This window comes from Chamaea fasciata, unplaced genomic scaffold (assembly GCF_029207755.1).
Source record: "Chamaea fasciata isolate MVZ Bird 193981 ecotype frontalis unplaced genomic scaffold, bChaFas1.0.hap1 SCAF_3, whole genome shotgun sequence".
Classification (NCBI taxonomy): Eukaryota; Metazoa; Chordata; class Aves; order Passeriformes; family Sylviidae; genus Chamaea; species Chamaea fasciata.
In genome coordinates this window covers 65,920,334-65,939,772 of record NW_027094088.1, presented here as the reverse complement: position 1 = coordinate 65,939,772, position 19,439 = coordinate 65,920,334, and the positions used below count along the sequence as shown (strand labels likewise).

Below are 19,439 nucleotides of genomic sequence, written 5' to 3'. Positions count from 1 at the left end.
GATCTTCTGAAAAACTATTTATAGGTGATTTCTAGGCCTGTCTGGAGAACTGAAAACTGCAAAGATATAAATTTCCATTCTAACATCTTATAGCACTCATGATTTTCTTTACACAGATATTAGTTGAAAACCTGAATGTTAAGATTTAAGAAAATTCTGATGAAGGATGAACTTCTTATGTAAAGAACTTTAATCTCTTATTTTTAAAGTTTTAACACAAGAATGGCCTTCAAATGTATCCTATATAGCATTGTTTAAAAATAACTGAAAATTGACTTTTCCTCTTACACAAATATGTACTAATATTTTGTCCTTTATTAATATCATCCAATAAATTATACTCTTTCTCTGCTATGCATACCTTGATATCATAGCTTGAGAAAGAAAAAAACATTTTACTACAGAAAAGCATCTGAGCCTGACGAATCATTTTCTCTACTAACCTCTTTTTTAATTAAAGTGCAGGTAAATTTTGTGTCATCTAAACTATGCCACTGGAAGTCTGCTGAGTATCAAACTCTTTGCAATGTCTGCTATAGCCTCATGTTGGAACATAATGTCTTTAGGATAACAACTGGACATATCCTGGGTTTCGCATTGCATCTTTGGTAGGGAGCAAAATTAATTGATGGATAAATCTGTGAGGGTAAAATCATAGATGCCTGCAGCCCGGGTTGACTTACAGGCATTAGTGGAGATGGGGCAGATAAGTGAGATCGGTAAAGGACCCAGTCCCTGAATGTCACAGGGACCCGTGCCGGGCTACCATTTCCTTTTGTGCCTATTTATCTTCAGCATGTCTTTTCTTTGTGTTACTCATGACTAAGCAATCAACAATCTAGAAAAAAAAAAAAAAAAAAAAAAAGAGCCAAACACTTTTTTTGAAATATAAAACTTTCTTCAGAGATGAGTGGGGTTTTTGTGGGGTTGTTTTTTTGTCCTAGTAGCTTGGTCTTTGCCCACCAACAGAAATAAAGAATTGTGCAGTGTCAACACCTATGGTTTTGCTAAGCAGACTTGACAATAGGTCCGTAATTAGACGTGGCAGTGATGTACCCTTGACTTTGCTTATTCAACAGTTCCAGCCCGCAGTGAAGTACAAAGGTAAGAGACCAAAGAAAGTAGATGGGCTTGTGCACTTTTCATAAAATCCTTTCTGAAAGCAACAGGGCTAGAGGGAGCCATTGGTTTTACCTTGTAGGGTATCTCTTATGTTTTTATGTCTTAATCTCTTCAGTACAAGTAGAATCTTACATAAAGAAAGTCTTCTATAACCAACAGTGCTTTTCACATTGTGACAAAATAATTCTTCACAGAGATACCTGACCTAGTTTGTATAAAATGAGTCCAGCTTTAGGACTTCTTAGCCTGGCTGAACTGTTGGTTACAATTTCTCAGTTCTAAACCTGCTCAGAGATCACTGCACAGCTCTGTATTGTCCTGGGCAGAGAGCCATCAAAGACAGCTATTGGGGAAACATTGTACAATACCTGGAGAATGTTTTTGCCAACAACATTAACCAAACACAACTAATCTATGCTAGCATGCACAATGCTTATTCCAACTGAGTCAGAAAAAATCCCACCAAACAGGACTGGTGACATGACCAGTATGCGTCTTTTTTTTTTTGCTTTTTTTTTTCCCCCTCTAAAAGACACTGTAAAGACCATCAAGCCTCAGGGAAGGCTAACTGGTTGTGTTTGCAGGATGTGTTTTAAGGACATTTTCTTTGGTGTTCACGTGATTCATTGCCATATTCTTCATAATACGGTAATGAAAACTAGTAGCTAATGATTAAAATATAATACACTAATTTCAAATAAAGACAAGGTAGGATGAAATTTCCCAATTTTTCAGAATTTGAATAGACAAAGTCATATATATTTAGAAAACAACATTGCCAGAAAATAGGGGGCCTTAATTAGACAAGTCTTCATGAACTGCTCATCTACAATGCCATAACTTCTTCCACTTTTCTGAGCAGAGACACACGTTCTGGACGTGGATATGCACATGGATGCAAAAACAGTACTGGCACTTGAAAAAATTTGTCATTTTACAGCTTGATAAACCATTTCCTTTTGTGTTCAGTATAGTCTTTGAATATTTAAGAAATAAGCAGAAATTATGTCGAAGTTTGATATGTGCTTGAAGACAGCACTGGAATGCTTAACCATCATTAAAGAAGTTAAATTAATTATTTAATGGTCTTCTTGCAGAATTCCATTGTTTAAATTTAAGAAAGGCACTTCCAAGTCAAAAAATATAAAAAATATGACCTAGCTTTGTAATACACACCTCATCTCACACGGCTGCATTGCATGATCTTAAAAGTATCAGTCTAACAAAATTTCTCTATGTTGTGTGTGTGTACACATGTATGCACACACACAAAAAAACCCATAGATAGAGTATATCAATTGAAAGAAAAGATGGAATTTCACATATAGGCTTTTCAATGTTCTATACGAAATACTTATTTTGGTGATAGAGACCTTTTCTACCAAAAAATATATATAAGAATGACTTTTGTACTTAGCAGGTTCCAAGAATGCGCAACCAAGCTACCACTACTTTGTGTAGTCATGTTAACAATGAACAATTTTTACAAGTTTGTTTCAGTACAAGGGTTAGTGGTGATTATGGTGGTGTCCTCTGGAGTTTGTACTGTGACAGAATAAGGAACTATGAGAGCAAGAGAGAGGGAGCACACAGAAATCACAGTGAATCCACTGTGAAACATTCCGTTTTCTAAAGTCTTCAGTAGAATCTAAGGTTTCACATTTAAAAAGCCACTGGATATTTTGACTGTAACTACCACTGTGAAAAATGACCCACATGAACCAATGGAACCCCGAAAGCCTCATTTTGCAGGCAATCTAAAACAAATCAGCCCAGTGAAGCTTTATTTTTCACATATAGTAACTGAGATTCAGTCAATGTGTGAAATAGTTAAAGCTGAGTCAGGTAAGAGAAGGTGAAGGGATTATGGAGATTGACAAAAATAACCTACAAGACACTTCTGCTTCCAGAAGTTGTTTAAAAAGCTCACTGTGGAATTGACTGGTGAGGTTGCATTGATTAGCTCTGGGGCTCAGTTTCCACCAGTTGGGAAATACCTACCTAAGATATAAGAGATAAGAAATATTTTCGAAATTGACAAAAGTTAAAGTAATTGCTATGATCTTCTTTGACCTAATCTACTAGGAATTTGTATGGATTTGCTTCCCTCAGCACAGCAGTGCTGTATCAATAATGCTGGCATGAACCCATGAAACGAATGATGGCCAATGGCACCCTGGCCTGTATCAGCAATAGTATGACCAGCAGGACCAGGGCAGTGATTTTCCCTCTGTAATTGGCACTGGTGAGTCCTGTGTTCTGTTTCTCTCATTACAAGAAGGACACTGAGGTACTGGAGCATGTCCAGAGAAGGGCAATGGAGATGAGGAAGTGTCCGGAGCACAAGGAGGAGGAGCAGCTGAGAGAGCAGGGGTTGTTTAGTCTAGAGAAAAAAGAGTTCAGGGGTGATCTCATTGCTCTCTCTCACTACCTGGAAGGAGGTTGTTGTGAGGTGGGGTGAGTCTCTTCCACAAACAAATGACAGGAAGAGAGGAAAAGTTGTGCCAAGGAAGGGGATTGGTTATTTTAAAAAAAATCTTCATGAAAAGGATTTTCAAGCACTGGAACCAGCTTCCTGGGGAAATGGTGGAATCACCATGCCTGGAAGTGTTCAAAAGTCATGCAGATGTGGTTCTTGGGGCCAGTGGCAAACACAGTGGTGCTGGGTTAATGGTCAGACTTGATTATCTTAGAGGTATTTTTCAACCTCAGTGATCCTATGATTTTATGGCTGTAAGTTGTCTTTCAATAAACAGCCAACAGATCCATCAGGATGGCAGGCAAGAGCCCCCTCTAAACACATTCTATGTTTCCTCTACCAAAACCAGAATTCACGTCACTTCAGCAGTGAGGTGTTTTATTTTTGCTTCATTAAAATTAACTGTAGAGCTGGGCTATATTTTCATCCAGAACAATTTGCACTATGTCATTTTCTTGTTTAGTTTAAACAACTGGCAGTAATAAAACAAGAGCAGGTGAATGTGTTACTATGGTTCCTGTTTGTAGTGCAGAATAACAGACACAGAAAAAGAGCACAGAGACAGGAAGGTCACACTCTTTGCCAAGAAGATCTATCTTTTAATTCAGATTTTGGTATTTGTCAAGTTGTTCTTTCTGATCATCCTTTGTTGGATGTGCAAATTAAATTATGTGATTCTATCCCCATTTTTTTTTTTGTTTTCCTTTTTCTAAGTGTTATATGTCTAAACACAGAAAGAAGAGCATTCCAAATTCATGGGATGCAGCAAATACAACCTCATTCAAACTACCTCAGAAATGATAAATCTGTCTGGCTCGTGGTTTTGACTGCTGCTGCTGGCACAGAGAGAAGAAAAGCACCAAGTGCTCTTACAATTGCTAATTTATCATTAGCATAGTTTGTGTCTGCTTTTGGTCAGATATTATTTAAAATAATGTTTTCCTGATACCAGATTTATTTCCTGATGAAGAGAAAGTTTATTATGCGACTATGGTTTGCCAGATTAATGCTTCCACTCCCCAACTGCCTTGTCCCACCTACCCCAGGTGGGGCCAGGAGAACTCACCTGTCTCCAGAGACATTAAACACAATTCCTTCACGATCTCTCCACCTGACAGGTTGTTTTTGGTATAAGAAGTACTGCAGGCACCAGAAGAGCTCAGCAATGAGACGATGCTTTTACTGGTAAATATAAAAATGAAGGGCCTTGTTTCCTCCATCTGTCCAAAACAGACTGCATTGTAGCAGGTGTGCACTTCTTGGATGCATTTCCTTTTGTACAGCACATGTTTGGACTGAAACGTTGCAGCAGACAGAACTCAAGTCATGGATTTACCTCTTTTTCCCCCTATTCACACAGATTGTTGCTAATTTCATACAAGTCATCCACCTACAAAGAGATCACTCAAGCCAAAGGAAGGAAGCAAAATGACCTTTTTTTCTTAACAAGAAATCATGCACAAATAAGAAGTCTTTGACTTCTCATACAATTTAGTTCTATTATATAATATACTAGCAAAATATAATATTAAAATTCCCCCTTCAGTTGTATCATACAACTTCTACCAATAACTTTTGGTCTGAGAAGAGCAACACAGTAAAGAAATCTCATTCTTTCTCAGTTCTGATAGACAAGGATACCTGAAAATTGCCTTTGTTATGAATAGTGTTTATTTTCTGGTTTTCCCAGATGAGGTATTGCAAATCCTTTCTGCCCTTTCCCCTAGATATTGATCCACCTTATCAGGTCTACCTCAGTCACATTGGACAGTCAGAGACATCCCAGAAGAAAAATTGTTATCTAAAGAAGTTTCTCACTTTCCTTCTTGCTTTACTTCATTCTCTTTCTTACCAAGGAAAAGTAAAAAAAAGCATGCCTTTCTCCCTGATAAAAATTCACAGACACTTCAACAAGGGAACAACTGGTCTGCTGCAGCACTTGCTGAGAACAAGCAATGACCCAGCATTATTCTCTGCCAACTGACAACACAGATCCAGATGGGCTATCTGATCTCTAACTGTCTCTATAATAAAAATCATGTCAATATGTTGAAAAAAGAGGGCTGGATACATTTGCTTGTTAATACTCTTGAAGGTCACAGGCAAAACTGAAATGATAAGCAAAAGAAATTTCACTACTCTGCAAGCAGCTCTCCAAGCATCTATTGGCTAACCTTATGAAATGGCCCTGTCATCTTTCACTATAGAACCTTTTACGACCCTCTATCCTTTTTTTCAGTGACTTTATGGAGTAGCCATGCATGCATATTAATGCAATTTTTAAAATAGTTTCTACGCAAACATGCTGAAATCAGCTGCTAAAGAATGTGATCAGTCTGGTTTTCTTCCCAAGCTTCCTAATAGTTACACCGTGAATTAAGTCCGTTTCTCAGAACAGAAGAGGCAATGTTTCTTTGTCTAATAAGATGGAGATGCAATCCAGAAATAAAATTCCTGTTGTCTCCACAGATGTACAGAAGCTGGCTGGTGCTACAAAATGTGCATTCAATTAAGTCAAAAACTGTTGATCAACCGTGCCTGGCAAATATTGCAAGTATAAAAAACACACTACAAATATATGGTAAATGTTCATTTTGGCAGGTGAACACGAGATTGTGAGTCTTCCATTTTTTGTCAGTTCTGTGCTGGGACCATAAAGGATTGCCATACAGGATGCATTAGAAACTTTGTGTATTTCCACAAATGTCCATATCATGGCCCTGAAAAATAGGCCAACGCCAAAGGGAATTAAAACCAAAATAGAGAGAGAGAAGATAAAATTAGGTTGGGGTAGAGAGAATGATTCAATCTTTGAATTTTAATTATAGAGACACTAGAACAACCTTTTTTCTAATGGCAATCTTTAGGGAAAACAAAGGGTAGTTCTTTACACCATCATTACTCTCGTTCTTACTGTTTCACTAGGATAACAGAGGTGTAAACTACAGAGTTTGGATGAAGGGGAAATCTTGGAGGAAATTGTAGCAACGGATCCTCCAACCTGATACAAGGCAATAAAAATACTCACTGTGAGGATGAACAGCTTAACAGGAAATGCCCAACAAAGCAAAGAAGTCTAGCTTTATTTTGGCCATGTTTGAGTTGGGATGACTCTTCAAATGTCCTGCAGAGGTTCTTTCTAACCTCAATTAGTCTACTGTTGTATGTGTGTGGGCTGAGAGCAGACAGGCTTGCAAATATATGAAGATCACCAAAGCCAAGTGACTTAGAAAGAAATCGGACAAAAGACAACCTGTTTAAGCCAAAGCTCATTTTGGAGAAAGTACTTCATCTGAGAGCTGGAAGAACTCTCCCTTTTTATCTCTCCAGTGTTCTAACAATCCGTAGAGAAAAATGTTTTCTTTTAACTTAGTATTTACTATAAAGGGAGAAAGGTATTTTAAAAAATTGATAAAAATTGATTCAGTAACAAACCAGAGGTTACACAACAATTCACTTTGGCAAACCTAACTTTGCATTTGAAGCTCTAGATATAGAAAGATAAGGACATTAGGAGCTGAGTTGTTGTATAACGGAGAAAAATTACTTTCAAAGTATTAACAGCATGAAGAAATCTGATGATATCTAAGAAAACGAGCTCTTGAAAGAGAGCAAAGGCCAAGCTGAGCTAAATTAGAGCCTACCACTGTCTATCTAGTAATGCAGAAAATGTCTTCCCTGCAGATTAATTTCCCCAGTTGAAAGAACTTTTTTGAACATAACCATGGAAAATGTTGTCTGCCTGAATACAGAAATAGAAACCGCTGGTCAAACTCTGGAAATTAAGGTCTTCAGGTTAGAGATTAATCTTGGACTTGCCCTAAAATGCCTCTAGCAAAAATCCTGCAGCTGATAAAAGACTGGCATAATCATATCTGAGGCAATTTTCCTAGCCTGTGCAGTATAGTGGGCAGATCAGGTTGAAGATGATGTTTCAGGTCCAAATGAGATTTAAGTAACAGGCGGCATCAACATCTCTCTAAAGTCAATATTCATTCTGAGACTAATAACGTCGTTTATGGGATTTCTTTACACAGTAATAATTTTTGCCAAAATATACCTTTGGAACTGCAGTCAGACCTGTTTCAGCAAACGTTGCCTCTGACTTCAACACACAGAAGTAACTGTGCAACCCAAGCTGATTCAGACCATACTCATCATCACTAGGGAGCCAAGTAACAGGTTCTGTGTGATTCCTGATCAATTTCAGAATATTTCATAAGATGTGGCATGCTTTGAAGGGGCAGAAGAAGATGGGATGGATAATTAAACTCTGTGAAAGTTTAACGACTTCATCAGTACTCTATTGTTATATCCACTTTTGCCCTTTGCAGTACTTGCTGCAGTTAATTTTGTCCTGAGAGCAGAGATTTGCCTCCAGAGAAGATGCACATAGTCTAGAAGAAACCATTAGAAACTTATCTGTTAGGGACTCACCCATCATTTGGAAGAAGATGAAAAGGTGTAAAGGTAGCTTGCTTTAACTGATTAACTGGTAACTTGGCAGCTGGTTAAGCTGAATAGGACAGGGGTCATGTATTTCTCCTCTCTGAGTATCATCTGACACACACTTACTCTTATACAAATAAAAATAATGAACCATCACAGCAGTAACCAACTTGATCTTCCCAGATGGTTTTTAAACAACTCACTAGTGTATATCACAGAAGGAAATTATTTAAAACAAAATAAAACCCCTCCACACTCTGCCTTTGGTAATATACATTTCTGTGACCACTGTGTCTTTTCCTTGCACATGCCAACTAGTGCTACGATCTCTGGGACCACTGGAGGTTGAGTGTGGCAGGGAGAAAGAAGAAGAAACAAGAGAAAAGGCTGTGACCTCCTGCCCCAAACCCATTTAACAAAACAGAAAAGAGTCTCATTTCACACAACGTGGGTTACTCACGGCTCAGCTTCGATGCTCTGGTCAGCAGCTATGTAGTTGGCAGGGATGTAGCCTGTGAGCTTGCGGCCAGGACAGACTGACCCCTCTGGCAGGAGGAGCTTGGCATACCACCATCCCTCATGGGATGCATTCAGCACTTGCAGCTTCTCCCCAGCTTGGAAGCTCAAGTCATCCTCAGTGCGAGCGTCGTAGTCAAACAGAGCCACAAAGTTGCAAATGTTTGCTAGATGCTGGCCGGGCAGTGGAGGTAAAGGTTTCTCTTTTATCTTACCCTGTAAGTCCTTCTGTCCTGCTTGGAGGTCTGGTTTTACCACAGCGAGGTTGGCAAAGACCTGGCCTCCTTTGTCTTCCTGCTCACCGTCTCTCCCAAAGAATAAGCAGGGGAGGTAAGGCTCCAAACAGGGACAGTGCTTCCGGCAGAAGTTTCCCATCCTGATTCTTTGTTGCTTCCTCTGCCTCTGCTTTTCTTTTGCTTTTCCTGGTTGCAAGACCCTTAGACCAATTTTTGCACCATCCACATCTTAGCTTTTTGTGGACTTCTCCTGCTTCTCCTGTGGCACAAAATGAAACAACTCCTGGCAAGCTGGAAGCTCCTCTCTGGGTCCCACAGAGAGCTCATTACAGACAGCTCCTAATCAGGGAGTGAAACCTAAGAATTCAAGTGCCAACACATGTGTGGAGGGAATTTTTCACTTCCTCTTCAGAACAGGAAAGCAACACAACAGCTGTGCTGGGCTGAGCTCTGAGAACAACAGCAAAGTGTGGAGCCTCCTCTGTTACAGCAAAACAATAAAGCCAGAACATGTAAATAAGGGAGGCTTTTCCATTCCTTCTGCTCGGGATGGGTGTTTTCTTATCTCAGATGTGGTCTGGTCATATGATCAGTGGTGAATGTCTATCTTGGCAATGATTAACCAAACTGACCTGCCTGCTTCCTCAGCAGTCTGACGTGGACAGCTTGAATGAATATTTCTTTTTGTTTCCTGGTTTGTACTGGATTTGGTTCACAGTCTTTGCTTGCCTGAGACTGGCAGACGCCCTCATTGAGAGTGCACCTGTGGCTCCTGCCCTCACTCACACCCGGGCACATTTCCCACCAAGTACCAGCCCCACAAACCAACCCTCTGGCTTTTTTTATTTTTACTTTTTTATTCAGCTGGGATGGGCACTTTTTACAAGGAAAACCAAATATGGCTTACAGCAATAAAGTAATATATTTTAAGGCATTCCTTATTCTGCACTTTAAGGAAACCAAGGCACTAGCCAAAAAGCATTTCTCTAGGTGGCTGGCTAATTAAATCAACCCTATATAAAAATAATGGCTGTTTGTCCAGTCACCATGTAACCAATGACACAGCACTGACCAGTATATTCCCATTTCTAATACATCTCTAGCCCAGCATACAGACCAAGCATGTGTGCCTGGATACTGCTGTGGCCAAGTAGGCTGAAGGGTTCACTGCCATATGGCAGCAGGGCAACCCAAGCTTGGTAACTCCTGGAAATCACCTCAGCCACAACCACAGAATGGCTGGAGCAGGAAGCACAGAAGATACAGCACTAGCCTGTCTGAACACAGTGGTGGCATTTCAGTAAGAGACAAACTCTTACAGTTCAGAGTCTATTTATTGAGATCATTTAAAACTCACACACAGACCTATAACGTCCTGATGATTAAAAAACCTGAGTCCCTTTTTTTTTTTTTTTGTCAGAAATTTGATGCTGTTTTCCCAAGTTACATCTCTCAGTTCTATTTAGAGTTGCTGACTTCTGTGGTTTTACTTTACTAGAAAGAAAACAACTAAATAACAGAAACCAAAGTCACTTGCTTTCATCATGTCTCTCATTCATTTAAACAAGGAAACCAGTGGCAGAGGCAGAAGGCTACTGATGAACTAGGGACTGTGGGATGACTAAAAGATTCCTCCATTGAAAGTGATAATGTTAATATCAGGTGCATCTCCACTGAAGAGGAATGGGGAACTGCTTACACACACTTCTGCAATGCTGCAAAAGAAATTAAATAAAGGAGGAAGTATCATACACATCAAATCATCACTAAACCTCATCTTCTTTATGGTGTGATGAAAAAAGGTATGCAGATTTTGCAGATTATGATAATCTTACTTAGTTTCTGAAGCACCACTGGAGATGATTTTTCACAGCAATTATTACCACATAATAATAAGAACACAGATATCCAAGAGATATTTACTTTTCCTTGGTGTAGATAACACTGTCCAAATGAAAGAAAAACCTGTATTGATAAAGAAACTACTTACATTAGTCTTGTTTAAAGAATTATCTACATTTACTGAAAGCAGAGAGTATTAGAAACTACTACTAAGTAATCTGGAAAATTTCAGTTTACATATTTGATTGACTTTTCCTGTAATGGTTTTTGGTTCAGGCAATTTGGACATTAGCTTTGCTGGCAAAGCTTTGCAAACTGCCCAGAATAGTTTCATCATGACAACAAAGCCATTTGCATCATCCAGAATCAAGTTGTACAATGCACAACCATTTTCAGGATCAAGTCCCACCTTTACACACAGGAACAAATATACAAACACATTAGAAATCACACTGCATCCACTGAGACCAGATAAGTATTTATAACTGTAGCTACAACAGGGCTTAAGCCTACAAATAGTTATGTATATGATTACCTTATCTCAAAATGCTCCAGGCATTAAATTCATCTTCTCCCTCAATTTGTGTCCCTGCTTGGCTTTAGTAGAACAGAAAGACTTTTTCTGGAAGTGATCAATAACCATAAATCAGATTCTTTTCTTTTTTTTCATCCTGATCTTCAGGACCAGTACTATGTATTAGCCAAGCAGACTTTAACAAATAGCCATTAAATTCATTAATCAGATTTAAAAGATTTCTCAAAAAGAGAGAAGATTGGAGTTGCTGAGAACCACTAAGCAGATTTCCTATCCCATGTGGGACAGGACAGTAAGTGAGCTGTGGTGGCCACACCGCAGCAGCTTCTGCAAGGGTCTTTGTTGCCATGCTGGTGATTTTATTGAGGATTCACTGCATTTCTGAAAATAAAGAAGTACTCCTAATGGTTTAGAGACTATATAATTTTATCACAGGCAAGAAAGGAAAATTAGCATGTAATAAAAATGTTCTTGCTGGTTTTACAGAAAAAAATAAAATCTGATAAATCCCATAATCCTGATTTTCATATTCACAGTTTGGAACAAATGAGGGTAATCATGTATAATCAGGGGCTTTTCAATATAAACTGTTGTCCAAGTCCTCTGCATTTGTATTACAAATAATTTAATACAATAATCTTTGTATTACTTATTCCTTGGCTTAACTTATTTCTTTTGTCTTGCATACCACTGTATTTTCCTTTTTTTGCAAAAGAAGGCCAAACACTTCTGCATTGCTTTTTGGCCTTCTGTATCTTTATTTAATTTGTTTTGGAGTCTGAATATCAGAGCAGACATTGTGCAAAAAAATAAGCTACTTGAAATAAAGTGGCTGTAAAAGACTTAATCAGAGATACTGATTAATTTTATTGGCAAAAGTGCTTTAAGAAGGATACAAAGAACTCACCTCATTCTTGCAGCCAGTGCTAGCTAGCAAGAAAGATGAATTTAGTATAACCAGCATGGCACATTTACAGTATGAATACTGAAATTTAATATTCTGGTCCCTATATTATAAAAAATGCCAAACACTAATATTGCAAGTAATTTCTTAAAATATGCAACACCTTGAAAAAAAGATTGATCATTTAAAAGCTGTATCTGACAAGACTACATAAACTTAAACTTTAGAAAAGAGAGCAAATCTATTCAATCAAGCAGTACTTTCTCCCTTCAAGGTAGGTAATTTCCCATTGCTTTTAATGTATATTTCCTTATTCCATAAAGAAAAGAGTGCACACTGATGCTATAGGTTTGAGGACGACAGATATCTGAAGTTACTTTCTATATTCTATATATTGCCTATAAAGTCCAGTGTAAGTAAGACTCTTGCAAGGAGTCTTACTCCAGCTTAAAGGATTAATTTGAAGTCCTCTAAATCCATTAAATCAAATTCTAATTAACTTAGAGTCAATATCCCTTAGGCCTTATTCTACAAAACAATCATGTTTAAACATGGTGGTGAAACATATTTCTCTTAGTTGACTGAATGGACAGAAGAATAATGTGTTAACATTACATCTTTTAGTAAACTTGGTACAAGACTAATCTGCAACACTGACATTAATTGAAGTGATCTTAGATTCAGGTCCTGTTCTGCATGAATTAAGGTATCAGACTAAGTTGTATAAAATAAGTACAGATAAGATTTGAATCCACAACATTTCAAAAGCCTTGTTTTGATGTAAGTTCTATTTGTGTTCCATGCCTTCAAAAATTATTTTGTATGAGTTCTCATTACACATATTTCCTACAATGATTGGTTTGTATGTGCTCTGTATGGAACTATTGGCATAATGACATAAAATTTGAGAGTTTCAGAAAAAATGAACCCTCCTTCAACACACAAATTGCTGGTTCATATTTCAGAGACAAGGAGTGAACATCACTGAGACTCAGTTTCACACACGACGTATCATCAGTACTGCAAACTATTTCCCTACATCATGCAGAGAAGAATTGCAGTCTGAACAGTGCTCTACTGGGGTAAAAAAAAAATTATTCCTAGGCAATATCCATCAACAGTATTGTTATGAAATATGAGTCAGTTTAAATTAGAAATTGAAAAGGAGAGTGGCTTTTCTTAATGAGACCACAACAGAAACATTTTCCTTCATAATGGCATTGAATTCTGTAAAAAGAAAATACTTCATGTAGGGAAATGAGAAATTAAGGTGTAAAATACAAGAATTGTAATCAAATAATCTATGATGCCTGTAGCATCACTTTCCATACTGTATAATCTTTTTAAAGCCAGAAGCTATACTGCTGCATTTAATGTGTTAGTTTAAATATTTGACATTATTACCTTGCTTAAAAAAAAAAATTCATAATGCATTATGACAAAGCAAGTCAGACCTTTCAGCAAAGTAAAATATTCAAATAATGTGATCTTTAAAGAAGTTAGCAGAAAATCAAAAGCATATTGCTTTGAATCTGTTCCTGGGGAATAATTTAAATGACTAACCAGTTTAAAGTTGTGTAGTTTTTTTTAAGGTAACAAACTAAAATAAAGCACAGTGATTTTTTTTATTACAGCTGTCTTTTCAGCTATATTTCTTTCCATTTGCACATTAAAATGGAACACTTTACTACCACTTTGTAGCTTTTTTTTATATTCCTTTTAATCAGCACTTCCACTTTGTTTCTCTAATTTGCAAATTGCCATTTTTTTTCAGTGAAAATAAATTATGTGTATAATTTTGCCCTTGACAAAATTGTTTACTCTTATTGATTAATCACTTTCCTGGTTTTGTCTATTATCTTATACCATAAATCCACAAAGATGTAGAGTTATACTTGATTCTGCATTTTCCAACTTGAAATCTTTTTGCATTTGTAATGAGAAAACTCTGGCTATTTATTTCCATAAGGCTGATCCAGTAATCCATCTCTACCCTAGAAAACATTAAACGTATACTTTCAAGTGCTTTGGTGATGAGGGTTGCTTATTTATTAGCCGAATTTGGGCCTGAAACACACTACATCTGACAACAAATTAACAGAGAGGAATAATGTTCTGTCAAGGCTTGACAGAATAGAGACTTCCTCTATTTGTTCAAACAAACAGATCCCACTCTGCTCAAACTTAATGTGAGTTTTGCCATTATCTGCAATGGGACCAGACCTCAACCATTATTTTTCATTTCACTGTACATTATTCTAAGTGATATACAGTCCACAGTGTTAAAAATTGTAACTTAATTTGCTTTCTATGAAGCAGCCTCTGAATAAAATCAAAGAGCTATAGCTCTCTAAGGCATGAAAAATACTTCTAATCAAATTTATCTCTGTGTGGGAAGAAATATGGCAAGTGGATGACAAAGAATTATCAGCAAACATGACTTTGCCATTCTTTTAAGCAAATGTATTCCAAATCTGACCCTGTTATGAGTAGTTTTTAAATTTAGAATGTGTATATATTTATGAAGATTTTATGATGGGTCAAGACCATTTCACACATAACTCTATCAAACTCTGCATACTATGACATAGATGACTTGTGAACATGATTTACCATTTTTATCTTAAGTTGGAATTGCATCAAAAGAAGCAGAGAAGTCCAAAAAGAAATGGATGTAAAGGAGCAGTGTATCAAAGTATTGTACTTATTGTTTCACCTGTGGTGAAAGTGCTCAGGGTTTTTTTCCAAAAATTAAACCAGCACTCTCTCCTGACCTTCACTCTACCTCAAAAAGGCAGCATCTCACAGAGAGCTGAAATTTACTATTAGAATATATTGATATACCATAAAAAGGAACACGTCATATTGATTACTTTAGATCACTGAAATGTGACATGCAAAACCAGTAGAAAAACTAGCGGTTAATTTCAGAATAGAACAGAACAGAGCAGAACAGAACAGTTCAGCTGGAGGTGACCTGTAATAATCATCTGCCTGACCACTTCAAGACTGGACAAAAGTTAAAGAATGTTTTAAAGGACATTGCCCAAACACTTCTTAAACACTGACATGCTTGGAGTGCCAACTACCTCTCTAGGAAGACATTCCAGCATTTGACCACCCTCTCAGTAAAGAAATGCTTCCTAACATCCAGCTGGAACCTCCCCTGGTGCAACTTTGAACCATTTCTACACACCCTGTTACCGGAACTCAGGGACAAGACATCAGCAGCTCCCTCTCTACTACATCTTACTTTTATTCTTCCTGCTAGATCATATTTAAACAAACTCATTTCCATGAATTGTGCATGCATTAGCATTTTATATAGCTAAAATCTCTCTATAGGGAAAGGACTAGTTCTGTAATCAGTTTCTATGACTTATATGAATCCTGTGCATGGTCAACCCACCTTCTTGACTAGGTGAGTCTCTCTCCTTGTATGTTTTCTAAATAGTTTTCTACTTCCTGTTTTCCTTCTGCTGTATCTGCCTTTCACAGTGAAATGCCATATAAAGAACATTACCCAAAAGTCTTTATAAACCAGAGGGAAAGGAATTGAAAGTGCCTCACAGCAACCTCAGTGCACCTACATATTTTCCCCATGAAAAGGAAAGGATAGGCAAAAAGAAAGCTATAAAGCTGGGGTATACTTCAAAATTATGTTAATAAGTAGCAGCTAGGGTATGTGTTGAACTCTGGAAACTATAATCTTAAACACCATAGTGCAGCCATGGCCAAGGGCACAACTGATTTAAAGAACATTATCTTCCCAACCCATCTTCAAATACATAGGTACAATCTGAGGGTCAACAAATATCAATACTTAAATGACCAATTTCTATATTTGATCCAGCATAAAAGATTTTAAAGTCACATTTCTCTTACTATGAAGAAGTGACAAGATATTCACTGGTTAAACAGAAAGTAGGATTACCTTTTTACCCCTAGTTCAGGTATCATTATTTTTTAATCAGTTTTTGACTTATATTTAGAAAAGTTTATTGTAAAAGTAAAAATGTGGTATATGAAGTTATTTCTTTACTGTGTTTCAGCATCTATCTGACCTCTTTCTATGTGTTCAAAATCCAAAGTTTCACAAACAGATGCAGCTTGTCTTGCAAATATGTATCTTCTTACTCTTCTTCTTTTCCTTTTATTTCAGTATTCTTTTCTCTCTCTAGAGATGTAGAAAATTTCTGTATAGTTTCCTACCTCCTCTTTTCTTTCTGCTGCGTGTCTTTCACAGCTGCACAATGAGATGCTGTACAAAGCATTTACCCGACATGCAAGACATGATCTTTGTAAACACAGGGAAAGGTGATAGGAAGCCAGCATCTTTGCTGATACTCACTTTCAGTAAGGACTTCTGATACAGAATTTTGTTGTTGTAGACAAAACATTTCACCTTCTTTCTCTGAAATATTTTCCCAAATTCACATTCCTTTGTCTTTGCTTCCACAGCTTTAAACCTCATCAGAATTGTCTCTCTCCCTGTCAAGAACATGACGGTAGCTAAGTGCAGACAGGCAGTTTTCCTAAAAAGAGAAGAAGTTGCTCTGACCTGCTTCACTGACATACAAAGAAACAGAGTACATATATTTAAACAGTTATATCAGGATGATGGACTCTTCTTGATGCTTACTATACATTCCTCTTCATCACCTCCTTCTTATCAAAATGTAGTATACTTTTTTTTTTATCCTTCTATCAGACCACTACTAGACACCCTCTAGAGGCAGAAGCAGAACAGTAAACATCAAATACAATTACTATTCAAAATAAGCTCTTATATTTCAGATTTATAAGCATTAATATAAGCTTTTTGTTATTGCAGCCCCAAGGAGTATCACTCTCATCATAATCAGCAGTGAACACATACAGAAAAAAATATGTATTGAATAGAAGATCAAATGCTCCTTAAGAAAGAGGATTTATAGTTAAAGAAGGAAAAAATTGATCTCTAGTCATCATAGCAATAGGGTAAAATTTGATCTTGAAAATCTTAACATAGTAACGATTGTAATTAATTTAGTAACTATGTTAGTCTTAAAGCACAGATTTCTGTTTTATGTTACAGTGGGTTACATTTTTTCTGTACTCAGTCCTAGTAAAACCAAAACTAGAGCAACATGCCCAGTTTTTGATCCTGTATTCCAGAAAATTTGATAATGACCAATTTGAAAATGGAGCAATGAATGAATATCATCCAGATTGAGAACCAAGATAAGCAGGCTCAAAACCACTCAGCCTTTAAGGAACCTAAACAATTAAACAAAAGGATTCTGTGGGAAAACATAGAAGCAGCCTTCAAATAGATGGAAGTCTGGTGCATAATGATGTGTTTCTCACATCTACTAGGATAGGAACAGGACACAACACAAGAAAAAAAGATGCATTAGAGCAACAGAGACTTCATTTTTAAATGAAGGGAGGGAGAAAACTCTGTGGTTTGCATGTAAGGACTATTAAACACTGGAAGAAATTGCCCCAGTGGTTCTTTCAAGGGGGTACTTTTAAAGAAGTAGACAATTGACTTTTAAGGATGTTTGCAGTTGGATTGATCCTGTCCCAGGGCAGAAGATGGCTGTTGTTAAGTCTTTCCTAGTTCTGTTATCTTCAAGTTTGCAGTGTTATAGTTGTGGCATTTCCCACCAGCTGTTCAATAGCCCTGTTCTTTTGTGCAGATTGGGTATTGGAATACACTAGATTTTTTTTTTTTTTTTTAATGCAATAACCAGCAAATGTCAGGCTTGAAATGTAAGCCTGTAAACTACTTGGACAACTCAGAAATCTTCAGAATGTCTGAATTAGACATTTCCTGTTTAACTTAAGAAGAAATTGATGCCATAAGCAATTTAAATTATCTGATCTTGAATACACCACGAATGAATGGGAAATGAGGACTGAGAACTGAGCAGTCCCCTGTATTTTATGCTTAACATTTTAAGCATAAAATAACAGTAGGTAAAAAAATAACAAGAAAAGAAAAAACAAACAGGAAAAATAAGGCAGTGTCCCAGAGATCACAGAAATTGCACTCTTCTCTCACTATTAAATACAAAAAGGTTACTTTGGAAGTATTGTTTCCCCAAAAGTCTGTATTTCTAGTGCAATTTCTTTTGACTAAACATAACATTCATCCAGGTCAAAAAGAAAAATCTTTCCAAGTACCTTTAAACAACTATGCAGAGTTTTAAAATATATATTCACTAAGGGTCCAGCAATCAGTCTTGGTTATTAATCATTCTGACAAAAAAAAATTGATTTTCATTTCCTTCTTTCATGTTGTGTGGGAACAGCCTAAGGTAGATTACAAGATCTGAGAGAGATGATAAGGACAGTAAGAAGGCTTTTGAGAGACTCTGAGCACCTCATGGATTACTGTCTGTTTAACCGTTTGATGAACTATTGGGTTTAGTTTTGGGAATCTTGTCTCTTTAGTATCCTGAATCTCAATTCTGTGCTGGCGAGTTAGAATGTAGGGAATATAGTACTGAGGTGCCAGATATAATCAGATGTTCTAATCCCAGCAGGACACCATAAATCTTATGTGTGTAATTCCACTAGAAAGTGGATGCATCAATATTTTGTACCATATAAAAAGGCACCGAAACAACTCAATAAACAGTAAAACTTCTGAAATCACTGGAATTTAATCGAATCTTAAATCCTAATCAATACTTAAGCATATTCATCAAGCTTCTCTACATACTAACAAGGTATCCTGTGTGCCACAGAGGGAGGCCTTGAAGATTATATAGTACTTTGTTCAACTTTTAAAAGTCTACTAAAGAATCCTAGAGACTGCTTATCAGAGAAAATATATTCTTGACAGATTTCACTGTTTTGCAGAGATACACCTTACCCTTAAAATAAATTAGTGTTGCTAGACCTATGTCTCCTAAAGTATCACTCTGTAGTAAGTCATAGCCCTACTTCTGTATATCCTGAGCTTATTCTGGTGATGGTTCCTAAACAAATGTTTCCTTCTTAGTGTCTTAAACCTAAAATCAAGGACTCAAACCAAACAATCTTGTTTAAATGCATGAAGAATCCCATTGAAATATCATAGGATGCTTCAGGGTGGGGACGCCAGGCTATAAGGCGCTCTTATACCTGTGCACTGAACAGCTTCATGGGTTAAAAGCTAAACCAGGTGCAAACCTGAGGCTCATCTCTTAGCAGGATGTTAAAAAAATATATATTAAAAAAAACCCAAATCCCAACACTTTTTGGTTTGACAAATGTTACTCCAAAAGTATTTTCATTTGGTTTTAAAACCAACAGAGAAAAATCTAGAATATTCTGACCTTACTTCTGCGTAAGAAAGTGTTCCTTGTCTAAAATGAAAAAGAT

General features: G+C 37.0%; 1 protein-coding gene across 1 annotated transcript in view; it reads right to left on the bottom strand.

The window, feature by feature from the left end:
• The window catches only part of FRK (fyn related Src family tyrosine kinase), a 48,341-nt gene extending 39,035 nt beyond the window's left edge, over positions 1-9,306 (bottom strand). The window contains exon 1 of the mRNA XM_066179368.1: positions 8,511-9,306. Within this exon, the coding sequence (XP_066035465.1) occupies positions 8,511-8,941 (431 nt within the window). The 5' untranslated portion in view covers positions 8,942-9,306. The remainder of the gene's footprint in view (positions 1-8,510) is intronic.
• Between the last annotated feature and the right edge of the window lie 10,133 nt (positions 9,307-19,439).